We start from the raw sequence: 16,823 nt of genomic DNA, 5'->3' as shown, positions 1-16,823 counted from the left end.
CAAGAACTGCTTGCCTTCAAAGGCTGTTTTAGTATGTTTGTGTTTGATGTATCTATCAAGTTATGTTTAGCTGGATAAATTGCTTGAACAAAATTCTGGCTTCAGAATAATTATGGAAGAATTTCCTTTATTAACACCTTGATCTATTTTTAACTGCTTTGTCAGATCAGTAACAAAACTTTATTCTAACTCAAATGCAAAATACACGCACATCCCAGCACATCAACTTGAGATACTTCACATCTTTTTCTAGTCTCCAGAAACTAGAGATCCTTCAGCAGGCCCAAAGCAGATGGAACATTTGCGTACTTGTCAACAGGGCAAGTATGTTCCAGTAATAGACTGCTTACATTTTGCACTTCCAGGGTAATCTGCCTCCAATCTCAGCACTGATCCACTGCGGAGTTATTTAAGATATCCTTACTCACTGAAAGTTTAATAAAACTCCAGTTTCTCTGGAGTGTATTTAAACTTGTGTTAATTAAGAATGCACCTTTAGCGTCAAAGACAGCACACAAGTATGTACTCTCAAGACTTAAACTGCAATACTGTTGCCACCTACCATCGTATCCTCCCAACACCAGCCATGGAAATACAGGTCCACCAAATGTTCCTAAGCAAGGATCGTGAAGCAAGCTTGTGTCATTCAGTGATGCTGGAGCCCTAAAGAGACCACCAGCAACAGTTGTTAGCTTCTGCTTGATAACTTGAGGCACAGCACCACATGACAAGTAAAAAGCTGTTGTGTTATGACTGACTATGAGAAATAAGACTGCTAGTGATACATTGCCCTTGTGCTACATGCGCTTTGAATTCAAATACTGTTTTAAAGGAGTCTTCCCTATAGCTTCTAAGACAAGGAATATCTTCTACCCAACTGAACAATAAACTGAAACAAATGCTTAGAAACTGTCTTCTGCTACAGAACTCCACTTCTGAGATGTGTTTGAATCACATTTAAGGTAAAACAGAGCCAGTGTCTGCACCAAACCCAGCTTAACTGGAAACCTGATGAAAATGTAACTCCTGCTAAAGCACTAAGACATAGTAAAACAAGTAACCTATACTAATCTGTGGTTCCACATAGTACTGCTAGTTCAAAAAGGGGCAAGAAAAGGTTCAGGGCAGCAACAAGAAATAGCTAGTTTTGTTTGCCAGCAAGACAAATACCTAGTTGGCCTACACTTTGAAAAAACACGTGATTGTACTGCTTACCGAACACAGTATAAGAAGTGAGTGTGGTAGTCAGCATAGACAAAGAACTCATCCCCAATAGTGTGATCTAGAACAGAATGACTGTTCTGAAAGTAGTTGAGTACACTCAGTATAGTGCAGTTGTTGTTGTAGGGAGCAAGAGGAGCCAGGCAAATGTCTTTCAGCATTACAGTCTCATTGTCAAAAGAAGCAGTTATGTTGACAATAGCATCCTGCAAATTCAGCACCTTGAAAAAAACCAACCAAACCATAGTTTAAGTGCAGCACAAGAAAGCATTTCCCTTACAAGGCAGGACTTAAGTGCATGCTATATTCCTCTAAGTTTCTAAAGGCAGTGGCACACATCAATAGAAGCACATGACTAAATCTTACTATTTCTGTGTTCACACTAAGAACACTTACTAGGATTCAGCTTGCAAGTTTACCTCTAACAGAGGACATCAAAATACAAGGTTTTCAGCAAAAAGCTTTATAGTAAGACTAGGATTTTTAATACAAAAAGATCTAGTGATTGTTTTGATGGACACATGGTATTACAGATGGAAGCTCACTCCATATGGGTATACCTGTTAGGCATGTTTAGGTCTTTGCTCTTGGGAAGTCCCACTTACCTGATGGAGAATCTCTTTGGTAAGTGGTGGCCCAAAAGGTACATCTGCTCCTGATGGGTAAGGTGAATAGGTGTCTGGACGGCTGTTTGGTGCTTGAATAATAAGTTGCTCAGTACGAAAGAAAGGCCCAAAGCGTGTGTCAAAGTACTCCTTCTCCTTGCGAGCTTGGCTGCTTGGTGCTGACCAGAGATCTACAGGGTTCGTAGTTGCTTTAACATATACAAAGCCTGAGCAGCACATTGCAACGAAGACCACAGAGAAGAGGATAACAGGACGTGGATTTCTGACACAGAAAGCCCCCCATGATGTGAATGTCATCCTCAGGCCATTCTCAAACCTTTCCCCAAGCCTTTCACCACAGGTAATTTTCCCTGTAAGAGCAAGGCAGAAGCAGTAAGTGTTTGAGAAGTCAGTTAAGCAGCATTTTCTTGAAGTCCACTAGGAAAGATGAAATTTTATTCTAGCTTTGTTTGTAGTAAGCACCAGAAGCTATGTCTGCACTGACAGCCAGACCCAGGGACCAAGCCTTGACTGAGGTCAAGGGGACAGAAACCAGCTTGTACCTAACACTCCCCCTTCTAATGCAGAATTGTCTTTGACAGTAGTAGGCATAGTAAATAAAAGTAGGAAGCAGCTAAAAGATACATAAGCATTAAAATGAGCTACCTTAGCTGCTACAGAATTTAAACTACACTTCTTTCATAGCATGCTTTGAATGGATACAAGGATGGGGCAGAACATGATCAAATTTATTTTAGCATCATGTTGCTCCCTTTGCCCCCAGCTGCAAAGCACTCCAGAACTTCTTAGGATATAGCTAGACCCATAAACTGTGCAACCAGGGCTTTCAGCATCCAGCAAAACAGGGTTAAGTACTACTCTAAGAAGAGAGATACTAGCTAAAAGACTGAAATAAAACCCTGTAAAAATGGGTTATATGGCCTAACAAAGCTAAAATTCCAGAGGCCATCCACAGGAAGGGGATGTACTAAAGCAGAGTTTCTAATAAATCTACTACTCTTGTCCAAGACATACCATCGTCACGATGGGAATTCACAGAAAAGGCTATATTGCTGTCAATTGGTGTGTACTCTGAGACAAAGTGCCGCCTCCTGCAAGACAAAAAGTTATGTTACCCTGCTCCCCCCAAAAGGTATCTTTTGGGGTTTTTACAGTAATAGAGTCCAATGCTAGTAATAAATTTGATATTTGACTCCTCCAGAATCTACAAGCAACATGTACACCCATCCACTCAAGAATGGCATTCTCCAGCTTTATGATCCTTTGGAACAACTTACAGCCATGCTGTCTTAAACTTTTCCAGCTTGGATCAAGCACACATTCTTTATGCATTTAAGAAGATCAGCAGTATTAACAGCACAGAGAATCTCTTTAAATTGATCATGACTTAGAGTGGTAACATCCGCAAGAAATTTCTACATTAGGAATATTTGACTTCATTAGTCAAACTGCTTAAGTTACATCTACTTATCCTGAAGAAATGGGGAAGTGAGGAAAAGAGGAAGTACAGTACTTTCTTCCTGTCCTGAAGACAGGCAAGTTATAGCCCAGAGCACTTATGATAGACCTATATTGCTTATACTCATTCCTGATACCCAGAGCAGGAGATGAGTTCAACAGCTTTCTCATGGTAATCTAATCAGACCTCCAATTATGGCAGGAGGTTTTGGGCTATGAAACAGACATCTCAAACACCCTTACCATTTCACATAGTTTACTATGCATGTTGCACAGTAAGATAAGGCCACTGAGCATGTCATAAGTTTGATGTACCCACTATCCTCTTCCACACAGATTTAATTCTTACTATACTGCAGTTTCAGATTCCTGATCATAACTGAACAGTATTAAAGTTGCACTGAGAAGTACCACCATACTTAAGGATATTAGATAGTGTAAGCCCCTGGAAAACACTATTAAGAAAAATTAATAGGTTTCCACTGCTCTGGATTGCTAGCACACCCACACCAAAGCATTTACAGCTACAGTTACTTGTGCACTTTACTAGTGAGTATCACAAAGCACAGAGAAGCTGGCTTGCTGCCATTACAAAAATGCTATAGTTACTGGAAGCTCAGCTTTTGTGTTTTCAAACCAGGAAACTAAGGAAAAGTATTCACCACTTAATTTGCAATAGGATAGTAACTGGTTTTTTACAAGTATTAGTCTGCAGGAAAACTATGCTATGATTGCATGTGACTGCGAATACTAGATCTTGCTCTCTCCCACTGATCCTGAATCGAGTTCCTACAATCCCATTATCTTTAAGTCAAACTTTTAGTGATTCTTTCCCCTTCAGCCACATCTCCTCAAAAAGCATGGTGCATTAAACACTTTGTTGCACATGTAACAGTCAGAAGTGTTTCATTAAAGCCTCTATTACTATGTGGTAAACAGGCCTCTCCATCATTGGAATTTTCCAGCTCATTCCAATTATTGTTTAAGGAACAAGTGATTTCAGGAAGAGAACAGGATTGCATTTTTACTTAGTCATATGGGTTCTCTAAGGTATTAGTTTATTAGTAGTTTATTTAGTAGTCTTAAGCATTGTAAAACCCCACAGCTTCCAGAGAAGTTTGCCATTTGAGTACGAAGGCAGTTCACTGTTCTACTATCTTAATGCATACCGTTCAAGAACAGACACGGTTGAACCGAGACGTTACTCTTTACCACAAAGGCTTAATATCAGATTAAGCAAATATATGCATTTTCCCAGACTTTTACATACTCTCAAGTTCTTGCTTATGAAAGTTCTAGATTTGTATATTTGATCCTGTAGCTAGAGATGCTATGAGAGTCTCGCATCAACTAAACTGACTTCTGCACTCACTTTCTATCACATGGTTTTAGGTGTTGGAACACTCCCTGCAAGTATAAGCATCTGCCACAGAGCATGACTTTTGGTTGCGCGAAGAAGTAAACACATAAGAATTCTGTCCTGGGCAAATGAAGTTTTCAGGGAAAAGGCAAGTGACTTTCAGAGCTGAGCATTTTGAGTGCTTTACCTGTAACACCAGACTCCAAAAACTAGTGCAAAAAATATGAGTAGAAATCCCATGTAGGAGATCCACATGATGACATACACAGCATCCAAACCAAACAAAAGCCAAGGAGCAGGTAGTGGAGGGGGTTGAGGTTTTGGACCACAAACAATTGAACAGTCCTGACAGCTGCATGGTCCTGTCGAATCATCCACAGACTCATTACAGCCTTTGGTAGCATTGTTCATAGGGTTCATTCCATGGACAAGAACATCTGTGACAAATCACAAGTTGCAGAACCAGTTTACTACCAGGTAAAAATTCAGACCTTCACAACACAAGCTTCACAGTTAATTGAGTTAACCCTTTATATGAAAGCCCCTAGCCTCTATATAGAATAGCTTATCTTGGTCTTAAAAGTGAAGAAGCCACAGCCTTTTCCATAGCAGGTACTGACTATTTACAGTTGTCTACTAATTAACTAGTCATATTTTGAACACTTCAGTCTGTAAAACTAATAAGCACACACTTTATCATCCCAGCAATGATTTGTCACCCCCCTCATCTGTTCAGATTGTGAGATGTGTAACAATTTCCTTAAAGAAATCCTAAAGGATCAGGGTACTGCCCTAGCTTCCCAAGGAATACAAGCTATCCAGTCGCCTAAGCTCAGTCCATCCCTTAATGAGTTTTAGAGATTTACACAGCAAGAAGCTGCATACAAAACAAGCCCAAAGTATGGCTTCCAAGCAGAAATGAAGAGATAATCAGTTTATCTTACAATGCTTTGAAAGCCTCTGACTGCTGACATTCATTGCTGGGCAGCTGTTTAACAAGTTAGTATACCAGCTATAGCACACAGCCTTTGTCAGAAGCTTCAAAAGGTAAAGAGTATTCCGTTCCTTACCTGAAAAGATAGGAATAATGCTGAAAGGAGTTTGTCCATTGTCTTTACTAAACATGTACTCAATCCAGTTGGTTGCATTGCAGTCCTTGACATCCTTCCCACACAGCAGCCCCAGTGCTTTAACATTACTTGATGGAGCCTCCACATCTTTACAGGCATTATACATTGCTAGGAAGAGTGCATGAAGACAGGAAAGTCATTAAACCAGTGTTGTTAAGTGAGCATTCCAAGTATTTCCAATAATTAGAGCCTGACCAAGTTCAAAGAACATGCTTATAGCTTTCAAGAGGAAACATCTTAAAATAGTGAAATAATGCTTTTGGTTGCATTTATAGTATTCGAGGTTGCAATGCTTTGTTACAACTATCTTACTCTGAGTAGGCCACCTGAATCTGCATTATGCTAGAACCTAGAATATTAAGTACTGTTCCCACTCAAGCAGTAAAGTTCCTTTCAGGGAAAGTTATGACAAATATTTAAGGTACTCTTGACCTGGAAGTCATATATGGCCTACAAGTGTCTCATAACTTGATTAAAGGTCACTGCATGAAGTGTATGAAGACTGAATTAATGCTTCAGGCTTGCTATAAAACCCAAATACAAGCCAGACTTGTTTGTTCTTGGACAAAATATTTGTATTTGACAAAGGACTAGAACAGTCCATTTCAAGAGGAGCAAGTGCCTCTTAGAAAGCCATTGTAGCATGCTGCATTCAAACTTCACTATCATACTTGCTAGACAGTTTCAATATCAGGTAGGCTTTGGACATTCAGTGTTTGACTTTAACTTTAGAAAAACAAAGATTTTGCCATCAGGGTTATCAGCTATTAGCCATTTGTATAGATGTCCAGTCTCAGCTGAGTCTTCAAAAACACTGTTATTAACAGCATCAGCATAATGTCTCCTACCCAGGCAGAAGTTAGTGTTCCAGCAGTGTCAAGGGGGAACCTACTGGTGCCTATTTGAGGTCTCAAACTTCAAAAGACAGCCAAAAAGATGTTTCCCCCTCCCAGTTCTTCCTGAGAAAGCATTGGTCTTGTTACATTGACAAAAGCCTAGGTATATTAACACACTGTTTACTCACCATTTGCAAAGCGTTCTCCAACAAAGTACTGCAGTTCCGTAACGCTACTTTTGTTCTCTTTTAAAATTGGATCATAATAAGGTATGGTGCTTGTAACATTCAAAAAGTCAGACTGATTTGGACTGCAAGTCAGTTCACAGAAGAGGTTAATCAAGTTGTAAAAACACGACGGACATCTGGGTAGGAAAGTCAATGAACAGTATTCATATTAAGAGGTAGAGATGCAAGGCATATTTGATTTGACCTACACAGCAAGCATAAGCGTTCTGCTCAGAGTGACAGAACAAAATATTTAAGTTCCACAAATTTTTAATCAGCAATGCAACATTAGTTGGTGCTTAAAATTGCTTACTCATCAGTAGCATCAACACCATTCACTAGCAAAACTGCCTACCTCAAATAGCAGACATAGGCAGAATTTGACAGAAAACTTAACTGCTGCTAGCAGGAAGACTTCTGTTAGAACAAGAAGACCGAACAGTACTTTACGTCACCCTCTTCTGAAGGCTTTGTTACAAATACAGTAGTTTGAGACAAACTAAGGTAATGTTTATTCTACCAACTAACTCAATCCAGACTGCAAGCAGTTGTTTCACGAAATTAAAGCATCCTGATATGGATGAGGAAGTCTCTCCAAGAGCTTGCTCCAGTAAGCCTTCAAATGAAATGACCACCTTTTCTACAGGCTGCTTGACCAGAAGAGTCTTAATGTGCTTTCTTATTATCTTACAAAGCTCTAGTCACTTTGCCATTCATTAGCATACCTGGAGAGAAACTGCAGAGGCAGCTGCAAGTTGTTTTTCAAAGTCTGAAGCTGACGAACGTCACAGCAAGTGCTAACATTGCCGAAGAATAAACCTGGACAGAGTTCCTTCAATAAAAGCAGTATTAAGATCAAGGGGAAGAAAGAAAAAAAAGCATGTTTAAGACTTCAGAACTCATTAGTTATGGATTCTGCTACAACATATTTCAGAAGACACTAGCTGTTGCTGTGGGAGATACATAGAAAGAAATATCAGTCTAGCCAATAAGATTCTTTAGAGAATAGGGAAAAGAATCACTTCTTTTATTCAAGGCATCACTTCCTTTTAACAAGCTCCTTCAGATGATCTTTAGTCACCAGGGTCTATATATAGAATGATAATGGTATTTGAGAGTCTATTGGTGAGAGGACAACACATGTTTATCCAAGTTAAAAGTATTCTTGCAGCTTATCCTCCAGTATACCTTCTGGATAGTATCAGATTCTGGAGTCTCAGAAGGCAAGCCACTATCCACAAAATCATTTATTATCTGGAAGAGCTATTTCATGTTCAGTTTATAGAAGAGACAAACGCATTTAATACAAGAATAACTGAGAGTAACATACATGAACTGTACATTAAGTCTTCAGAAACAGTATAAAATAGCAGTTAGCTCACCTACATATTTAAGTCACTTCTGCCACCAGCCAAACCATTGTTTAACTCTACAGCTATTTCACACTCAAAAACTTTGAGCTAGCATCTACCAGAAGGCAAGTCTGCAATATCATCCTATATTGTGCATCAGATGCATAAACTCTGCTTTGACTGCTGTTTTGTTCGTTTTGACAGCTAAAGCTCAGATAAGAAAATATGGTCTCACACTAGGTACAGCTAAGGAGACAGAACTTTGTCCAAGTTTGCTCCATTTGAATGAGGGACAGTTACTGCATTCCTATTTAAGGAAGGACCAGGAATAATCATCTGATGGAAAACACAGTAGTCTTGTCCTTTAGAGATCAGAAGGGCATAACCACAGAATGTATCATAGTTTGGAAGAGTCCTAAAAAAACCTAGTCTGACTAGAGAGCTCAAACCAGTGAGAAAAATAAACAGGAAAGTAAACCAGTTCTATATTTAAGGTCATGTTTGTGAAAGCCTGTAATCATATGTTTTGGAGACACCTCACATCTCTGAACAGAAACTGAGGTATATTACCTTCACACAGTTGGGGCTACCAGCTATACCTGAGAAATCAGAGATAATCTGTCACTCTCTCATCACATTAGGATGAAAAAGCTAAAGGTCATAGCACAAGTCCAACAGAATCCACACAGAACTCTAAAGTGTAGAATTATTTTTTAGCAGCAGACCTCCAAAAGAAACTCACCTGCATTAAGTCATAGCCATCCTCTGGTAGTGCTATTGGTGGTCCATCATAAGCACAGTTGTATCTCTTGTCTCCAGAAGCAACTCCACATTCTCCATACCAGACACATGATTGTGGAAGTACCTAATCAACACGAGAACTGATTAACTGCAAGGAATAACCGCCAAATTCCTCAGCTATTGGAGAGTTTATGTGCAACTATTCAAAAAATCATCTACAATCCAGATTAGGTAGCTTCCTGCTAATTTAAACATCAGCATGTCCAACATAAAACACCCATTAACAAAAGCATGGTTTTTTGACAGGGTACAAATCACTGATCTCCAGGTCAGCTCCCTATCCTTCCTTGCCCAGCCTAGAAACAGAAAGCACACCATCTATAGTTAAGACAAAGTATAACAGTTACTTAAGAAATACCTAAATCAATACTTGAAAAGTATCTCCAAATATAAGGTGATGTAGACAATTTGTTTATGCAAGACCATGCACATAATTAGTGGGTTAAAACTGTCACTTTAGAGCACATGAGTCAGTGTACATGGAGAAAAGTGCATTACTTATATGCAATACTTCAGTTCCTCCTATCACCTTTTAATCCTTGCAAACTCAGCCACTTACAGTGACTGATTTGGAGGAAGCAGCAGCATAAAAAAAGTTCTGCTTCAGAATCCTCACAGCTCTGCACTCACCATAGAACACCATATATTTTCACAATCTCAAAGGACACTCTCCACCACTTTCAAGACTAAGCATGCAACATTTAAATTGGCTTACAGTGCTAAGTAAAGATAAAAAAGCTTCAAGTCTCATTTAAAGATGTTTTGATTTAAGGGACTATTGAAAAATTGAGAAATTGATTCTTTATTATGTGCACAAAATGAAGGAAACAAAAAAGGCACCTTGCAAGCCTTGTATTTGTCTCAGTGTCAGTACCACTGAACATCTGAAATGCTAAACCAAAATATTTATTCTGAAAATTAAAACATTTAATGCAATAACAAGTTATTTACAGCAAAATCTTTAAGACAGCTTCAAGGTTTTCCTATGCACCTGGGCTGCAAACAGAAAACAGACTGAACAAATATTTATTACACTTCTGCCAGCTCTGATCAGAAATTTGCATGGTACAGTTTGAGAGATAACTGACCTATTTTTATCTCCTGAACAACTTTGACCTAGCATTTGTAGAAACACCATATGCTTACACTGCAAGGACAGACTGCTGTGCTTTGTGTTTGACCATGAATAATATTGTTTACTGACTAGGGAGGCCCCTGAAAGGCTGTATTCATAATACCCAAGAGCTACCCAGAATTATAATGCCTCCACAGCATCTATTTTTGTGCTGAACAACACTGACAGTTCTTCAAAAAGTACATAATTTTTTATTTTTTTTTAAATCAGGGACACTAACCATCACCAATTTACCTGACTGTTAGAACTGTTTTCTCTTTAACTTAACCTAAGCAACATGGCCCAACTCAAAGTTACTCACTATAAGCCAGGTCCAAAAGTCAGTTTAAGTACCAGTCATCCAGATCACTATTTCTTTTGTCTACTCTAGTATTTCTCCTAGCTAAAGCTGTAACCAGCTGCTAAGTATCACCATATTCTTACATACAAGCTGGAAAGCATCCCTCAAGATTGCACTTGTAAACACTGAATGTTTAACATCAGCATAAGCCTAAAAGTTAAATTCCCATAATTTGGGGACTATCTACAGAAGCTACATTGTAAAGCTGTTCATGCAAATTGATCTAAGAAGTCAACACTTCTTTGATGCAAGTTTAGAAGTCACTATCTTCACCTCTGCTTCCTCACATCTAGATACCCCAGTTTTAATAGCAAACAATCTACTAGTAGGGAAAGATGATGGTTTAGTGTTTGTATGTACCAGTGTCAGAAGTGAATTAATCATCTATTCAAGAGGAAGCACAGATTGACTGTTATTCTTGCAAAAGGGCAAAGAATTTTGAGCTGCTTGCTACTGCCCATGAGAACAGAATTTGGTATTTCTTCAATATCAGGCTGGCTTCCATGTTTAGACTAGAATGGTTTGTAATCATTCTTTCTATGAATGCTTTCTAAAAAACACACACAACCACTTTCTATGCTTCATTAAGTCTTGTTTTCTAACACTTCAATTTTTAAATCCCACAAAGTTATCAACCTACTCTCTTCAGAAAAACATAGCTTCTTCCAGAGTAGGAAGTGTGGTAAAACTGGCAATTTTTGTTACTAGTTACAAAAAACTTCCCAGGGCACTTCTTGCATGGAAAAACTTATAGTAAATTTCAGCTACCACATCAGTCAGACTGATAGTTCTACAGTTTTAAAAATGTTATCTGTATTTCAAGGTAACACTTCCTTGGTTATAACTACACAGACACAAAATAAAATACAAGCTGTGTTATGCCCGTAAATTTACCTACAAGGCTTTTTGCCATTGTTTTCAGGACAGAACATAAAACAGCTGACTTGCAAATGACACTATCATGCACCAAAAAGTATTCAGCTAAACACGCAAGAAAATAGAGCCGGATGAGGTGTTTCAGCCAAGTGTTAGCTTACACTTGTAATATGAATAAGGAATTTAGAACTGTATTACTGAAGTTCCACATTGGTAAAACCTACAATGCGAAACCCAATGTTTGTCACTCAAACTTTCAGCCTGTTTAAAAAAGCTGTACAGATCAGTTACTTTTAACTACTACCAGAGCACTTAGACCTAGAACTGCAAATTTGAATACTCTATTGCAATATTAACACCAAGAATTAAATTTCAGAAACAATCTGAGATTAGGTATTTATGCCATGACCTAGCAGGATCTCACTCAAAAGTCTGAATTTGTTCCCTGAACCAGTAAGCTTTGATGATCCTTGATTTTCAGTGGCTGAACCAAGACAATAAACCTACAAAACACTAAATCATTCGAAGCCAGCAGCCTGAAGTCACCAACATTGCTCTCAGACATTAAAGAGTCAATAATAGCATGCTCATCACTGAGTCAGCCACAAAAAATGGGAGAGGGCTGGTCTCCTAGGGTTCAGGCAGTATTCAGTGATTCTACAAGTAACTAAGTAACTACTCCACTACCACTGATAAGATATAGCTGGAAGTTCTTCCCTCAAAAACCCTCTAGTAAAAGCTAGATTAAGTTACAGAATAAGACAAGTACTTTGCTCTTTCCATTCTTTCAGAAGAACATTCCTGCACTGGTAGGAAGAGATAGGGATGAGTAAGTGTGGTTGTAAAGAAGTCATAGTTACCAAAGCTACTGCTTGCAGAGTAAGACTTTCAAGTCACTTAAGATTTGGGTGAAAAATAATCTTTCTTAAAGGGTGAAAGCCTTCCTAGCCCCCAAATTAAAAGACAAATGCTGTGTTGAACCCAACTGCCTTCTAAACAAGGCAAGATACTCCATAAGACTAACACAGGGTTGAGTTTTCATGTTAGTGTTAGCACATTACTAAGTGCTCCATATTTTAAAATGGGACTTTAAGTACTTTACAAAGCAACAGCAACATAACCTTAGATTAAGGCTGCTCCCTCCTGTCCCCAGCACAGCTTAGAAACCATCTGGCAGTACACTAACACTAGCCTTCAGTACATCCCCAGAGTTCAGAAAAGTGTATTCATACTTCTGGTAGACTTATTCTGTTTGAAGAGAAATTTCACCTCAGATCAAAGCTCCAGGAGCCCTAATAAAGAACTTGTACACAAGCAAGTATGGGCATTTCATGACTATTAACATTCTACAAAGGTTCTGTTACAGCTTTCTAGTTCCCAGACATTATCATTTGTTTGTAACAACACTAGTGCTCCAACAGATCATAAACACATTTACTTCAGTCCAAGTTTCTTCAACTGCATGTTGGAACAAATCAATAATATTCAACACTTCCAGCAACATTAGCCATCACCAACAATAAATATGTAGCTGCTAAGCAGACAAAGAACAATGATGGCATTGTATACAGAAACAGCAACTATTTGTAGTCTTGCAAATACCAGATGACAAGTGAACATTGTTTGGCTCTCCAGATTAAGATTACTAATGTATGGAAAAGGCAACCACATCAGATACAGCTGTTTCCCCTTCCTTCATCTAGGATGGTACATCTGGGATCTTGTGGGGCAAGAAGAAAGATTCCAAGAAACAGCATACTCACTCCCCTCCCCCTCCCCCACCCCCAATATCTAGTCCACATCACACTTAATAGCTGGTACTGCCCACTAGGTTGAGAAATTGAGTTCTAGGGAAACCCAATTACCACAATACCCTTAATAAATGGCAAGACTGATTTATGGAAACAAGTGACCAGGTCAAGTTTGCAGATCTGCCCCAGAAGTTGCACCTCACAGCCCCCTCCCTATGAGAGGAGGGGGTCCATGGACTAAAAGAAACTTTACGGGTTTAATTCTTACTCTTACTTTGTCTTTCAGTAACTTGTTCAGAGGCAGCCAATTCAGAGACAAGCTATCTGCCAAACTCCTCTCGTTCCTTCATTCATAGGTAAGGGACTGTTCCCTTTCAGACAGAAAAAAAATCATTAGCTACTCCTAGTCAAGCAAAGCAAAGCCCCAGTTCTGGAGTTATCCAAGCACACTTCACATGTCACAGGAAAGTCAAGGTCAAGTAGGAAGAGAAAGTTGCAATAATGGTAACAGTTCAGTATCTGTGGGAGCAAGCTGGTGTTAGCTGACAGTGACTTATTGGGAAGTTACACACTTACTGCATGCATGGTCAGAAAGTACAGGGCCCTAACTAGTAGCTGTCTGCAACTAAGGCCATCTGCACCAAAACACCTGATATCCTGCAAGGGAATAGTAATAATACTGCACAACACTTAGATTGTTTTGTCTACTACCCAGCAAAGTACTACTCAATTCTACCAGTCATTCCCTTCAGTCCCCTCTCCCCTTTTAAGAAGGCTTCCTCACTTTCCATCCAGAAAGACTATGAACAAGTCCCTCCTGATTTTCCAGGAAGTAACTTAAGTAAAGCGGTTACTGTCTTGATCTGAAGCGACATTGCCATCCCTGCCAAGCAAGCTGCTCCACACAGGCATTTCAGAACTTCATGCCCAAGGCCAGGTAACACCACACTGCAGGTCACTTGGCAAGTGAGACAGAGCAGCACCTGCCATTAACATCTTCCCATAGGATTTCAAACTCAAATACATCCTACAGCTTGGGATCCCAGTTGCCCATAGGAAACCTGTGTCCAACCTCACTTAGTCACTAATTTGACAGTTTGTGTTTTAGTATAATTATACAAGGATCAATTGAAACAGCTGCCATTAAGCACACAAGATGCCATCCAGTACATTAGGATATTAAGAGGAACAGTTTCAAGACTTCATCCTCCTGTAAGTTCACATTCAGAAACAGGACTAAAGGAGCCAAGATTTTCAATGTAGCTCTTATATGGTATAAATAGGTAGTTAACTATCAACTAGTAATGGGTTAGCTGGCACAAGTCCTGTACCGTGCACTGTTCAGAGTCAAAGTTACATCCTACTCAGGCTGACCACTTCAAGTTCATTGTGACAGTGTACGTAATGGAAGGACTGCAAATTAAAATGTCACTCTAGTCCACTGACTTCTTTAAAAAGCAGCAGCATGACACATGGCACTTTGGTTTATTCACACCACAACTGAAAGCATGAAAACGTTATGCTACCAGTGTACTTGAGGGGAAGAACAGGTTCACTTTCACAATGCTTCTCTTCTGCAAGGTTCTAACCCTATATAGGCTCAATCTAACTGAAGGACCAGCTTCTCTTTAAAAGACATCAAGGTCCACTCTGTGGCATGTTAGGCTGTAAGTAACAGTTAGTGGCCAAAAAAATGTTGCCTCCTTATATTATAAAACTGAAATCTGCATGGTTACACTAATTTTGCAATGTTTACTTCTTATGGATCATAAGGCCACATCCTCTACAAGAATCCCCTAAATCTTAGAGGAACTTTTTTCAAGCTCCTCTAATTCAGTATCCTACTGTCACCTAAAGGAAAGCATCTTGTCATTTCCTTACTAGCCTAGAACACACCTCATTGCCACAAGATGGTATCTCCCTCCAGAAACACTACATAAAGGAGTGTTGGTAAGGTGTGAAGTCCATTACCTATGCACCTGGAGATCACGAGTCATTACTAAATAATCAGTTTCTCTAGTAGTAATAGAAGAATGAATTCCTAGTTTCCTGATCAAGCTCTTTAAAGGTTATTTGAAGAGGATACAAGAAGAGGAGAACACACAATATGATAAACTTGTGAATTTAAAGAGAGTTAAGCATTAAACTTGACCTAGGAAGTATGTTTTCAAGTTGGTTAGAGAGCAGGAAAAAAAAACCAAGCCCAACACTAAGGCTTGCAAGACACTCCTTGTTTCTCCAGAGGAATGTGGAATATCTCACTCCTACCTTGGACTACAACATAAATAAAACATGACTGAGAAGAGTGAAGGTTTTACAGATTTTTTTTTCCTAAACTATCAATAAGTCCAACTTATTCCAGTCCTTAAAATTAAGGAAACATGTAGTCTTAATATTGGCACATCAATAAATAACTGATCTTACTGCACACAGCCTATTACTTGTGGGAAGCTGTCACCTAGCATAACAAACACTCTGAGCAAACTGAACCAGACACTGAGAGGACATAAGCAAGCCTCTGCACGAACATGTGACTGCATGGCTACTCACATGCATAGGGCATTGCATAACCAGGGACACCGCAGGAGCGCGGCATCCCGGGCAGCTCCTGCTATGTGCAATAGCAGGGGACTAGGACTGGGCAGAAGTTGAAGCTCGCTAAGTCCGAGCACGCCCGTTTTCGGGCCACAGGTGCTCCCAGGCGGGCCTGCTGTGTCACCAGGCTGTCCCGCACCCCTGCAACACCCCGGCCCTCGCCTCCGTCCCGCCCAGCACCAAGTGGAGAAGTAAGGGAAAGGAGAGGCAGAGCCCCACCGGGGACAAGGAGGGGACACCGCGGTATCGCGCTAAGCTTCGCCCCGAGCCCAGCGGCCTAACCTACACCTGGCGGCTGACGGGACAGCCGCTTCCCCCGCCCAAAGGATCCACGGCTTCCGCCGCGGCTGCCCTCAGCACTGAAGCAACACCCGGGGGGATCCCGCTCCCCACGACGGGCACCCGCCGCTCCCTCTCCTCCCGCCGCTGCCAGGAGGCCCGGCCTCCCCCACCGCAGGCACGGCCGCCCCGCGGCGCTCTCCCCGGTAGCGACTCACCCGCACAGGCGACAGAAGCAGAAGAAAGAAGAGGACGAGCAGGCCGAGGCCGCCCTGCCCGGGGCTGCCTTGCGGGCTCCCCATGGCGGCGAGAGCAGGGGCACGGGGGGCCAGCAGGGCTCTCGGCCGCAGCACCGAGAAGCGGTGAAAGGGAGGCGGTAGGAGGAGACGGGGACAGACAGCCGCGCCCGCGCAGGTCCGGAAGGGCCACCCTCGCCAGGCCGGGCGGTGCTGCCGGGCGGCGCTACCAGCCCCGCCACCGGCCCCTTCGAGAAGCGGCGGGGGGGACCGCGCCCGCGCGCCGCCGCCAACCGCCGCCGCCGCCCCGCCCCTGGGCACCGCCTCCCCCGGCGGCGGGGCGGGGCCGCGCCTCACGCCACGGGCGGGCCGCGCCTCGGGGGGCGGCGGTGCCGGTGCCGGTGCCGGTGCCGGTGCCGGTGCCGGTGCCGGTGTGCTCTGCTCTGCTGTGCTCTGCGGGGGGGCGGCAGGAAGCTCAGCCCGGTGTCAGAGCGCAGCTGTGCCTCTCTGGAATGGAGAATCCCGCCTAGGCTGCATCGGCACCCGGTCAGCGGCTTTGTATAGGCGCAGACGCGTTAATCACGTAGTTTATAAATACCA

General features: G+C 41.4%; 1 protein-coding gene across 1 annotated transcript in view; it reads right to left on the bottom strand.

The window, feature by feature from the left end:
- NPC1 (NPC intracellular cholesterol transporter 1) overlaps positions 1–16,517 on the bottom strand; it is a 28,365-nt gene extending 11,848 nt beyond the window's left edge. The window contains exons 1-10 of the mRNA XM_054814869.1: positions 16,206–16,517; positions 8,953–9,075; positions 7,584–7,690; positions 6,820–6,995; positions 5,736–5,903; positions 4,853–5,102; positions 2,862–2,938; positions 1,827–2,197; positions 1,216–1,442; positions 563–663 (exon numbers count right to left, since the gene is read on the bottom strand). Coding sequence (XP_054670844.1) covers positions 563–663; positions 1,216–1,442; positions 1,827–2,197; positions 2,862–2,938; positions 4,853–5,102; positions 5,736–5,903; positions 6,820–6,995; positions 7,584–7,690; positions 8,953–9,075; positions 16,206–16,289 — 1,684 coding nt within the window. The 5' untranslated portion in view covers positions 16,290–16,517. The remainder of the gene's footprint in view (positions 1–562; positions 664–1,215; positions 1,443–1,826; positions 2,198–2,861; positions 2,939–4,852; positions 5,103–5,735; positions 5,904–6,819; positions 6,996–7,583; positions 7,691–8,952; positions 9,076–16,205) is intronic.
- Between the last annotated feature and the right edge of the window lie 306 nt (positions 16,518–16,823).

Source organism: Grus americana, chromosome 2 (assembly GCF_028858705.1).
Source record: "Grus americana isolate bGruAme1 chromosome 2, bGruAme1.mat, whole genome shotgun sequence".
Classification (NCBI taxonomy): domain Eukaryota; kingdom Metazoa; phylum Chordata; class Aves; order Gruiformes; family Gruidae; genus Grus; species Grus americana.
This window is presented reverse-complemented; position numbering and strand designations above follow the sequence as displayed.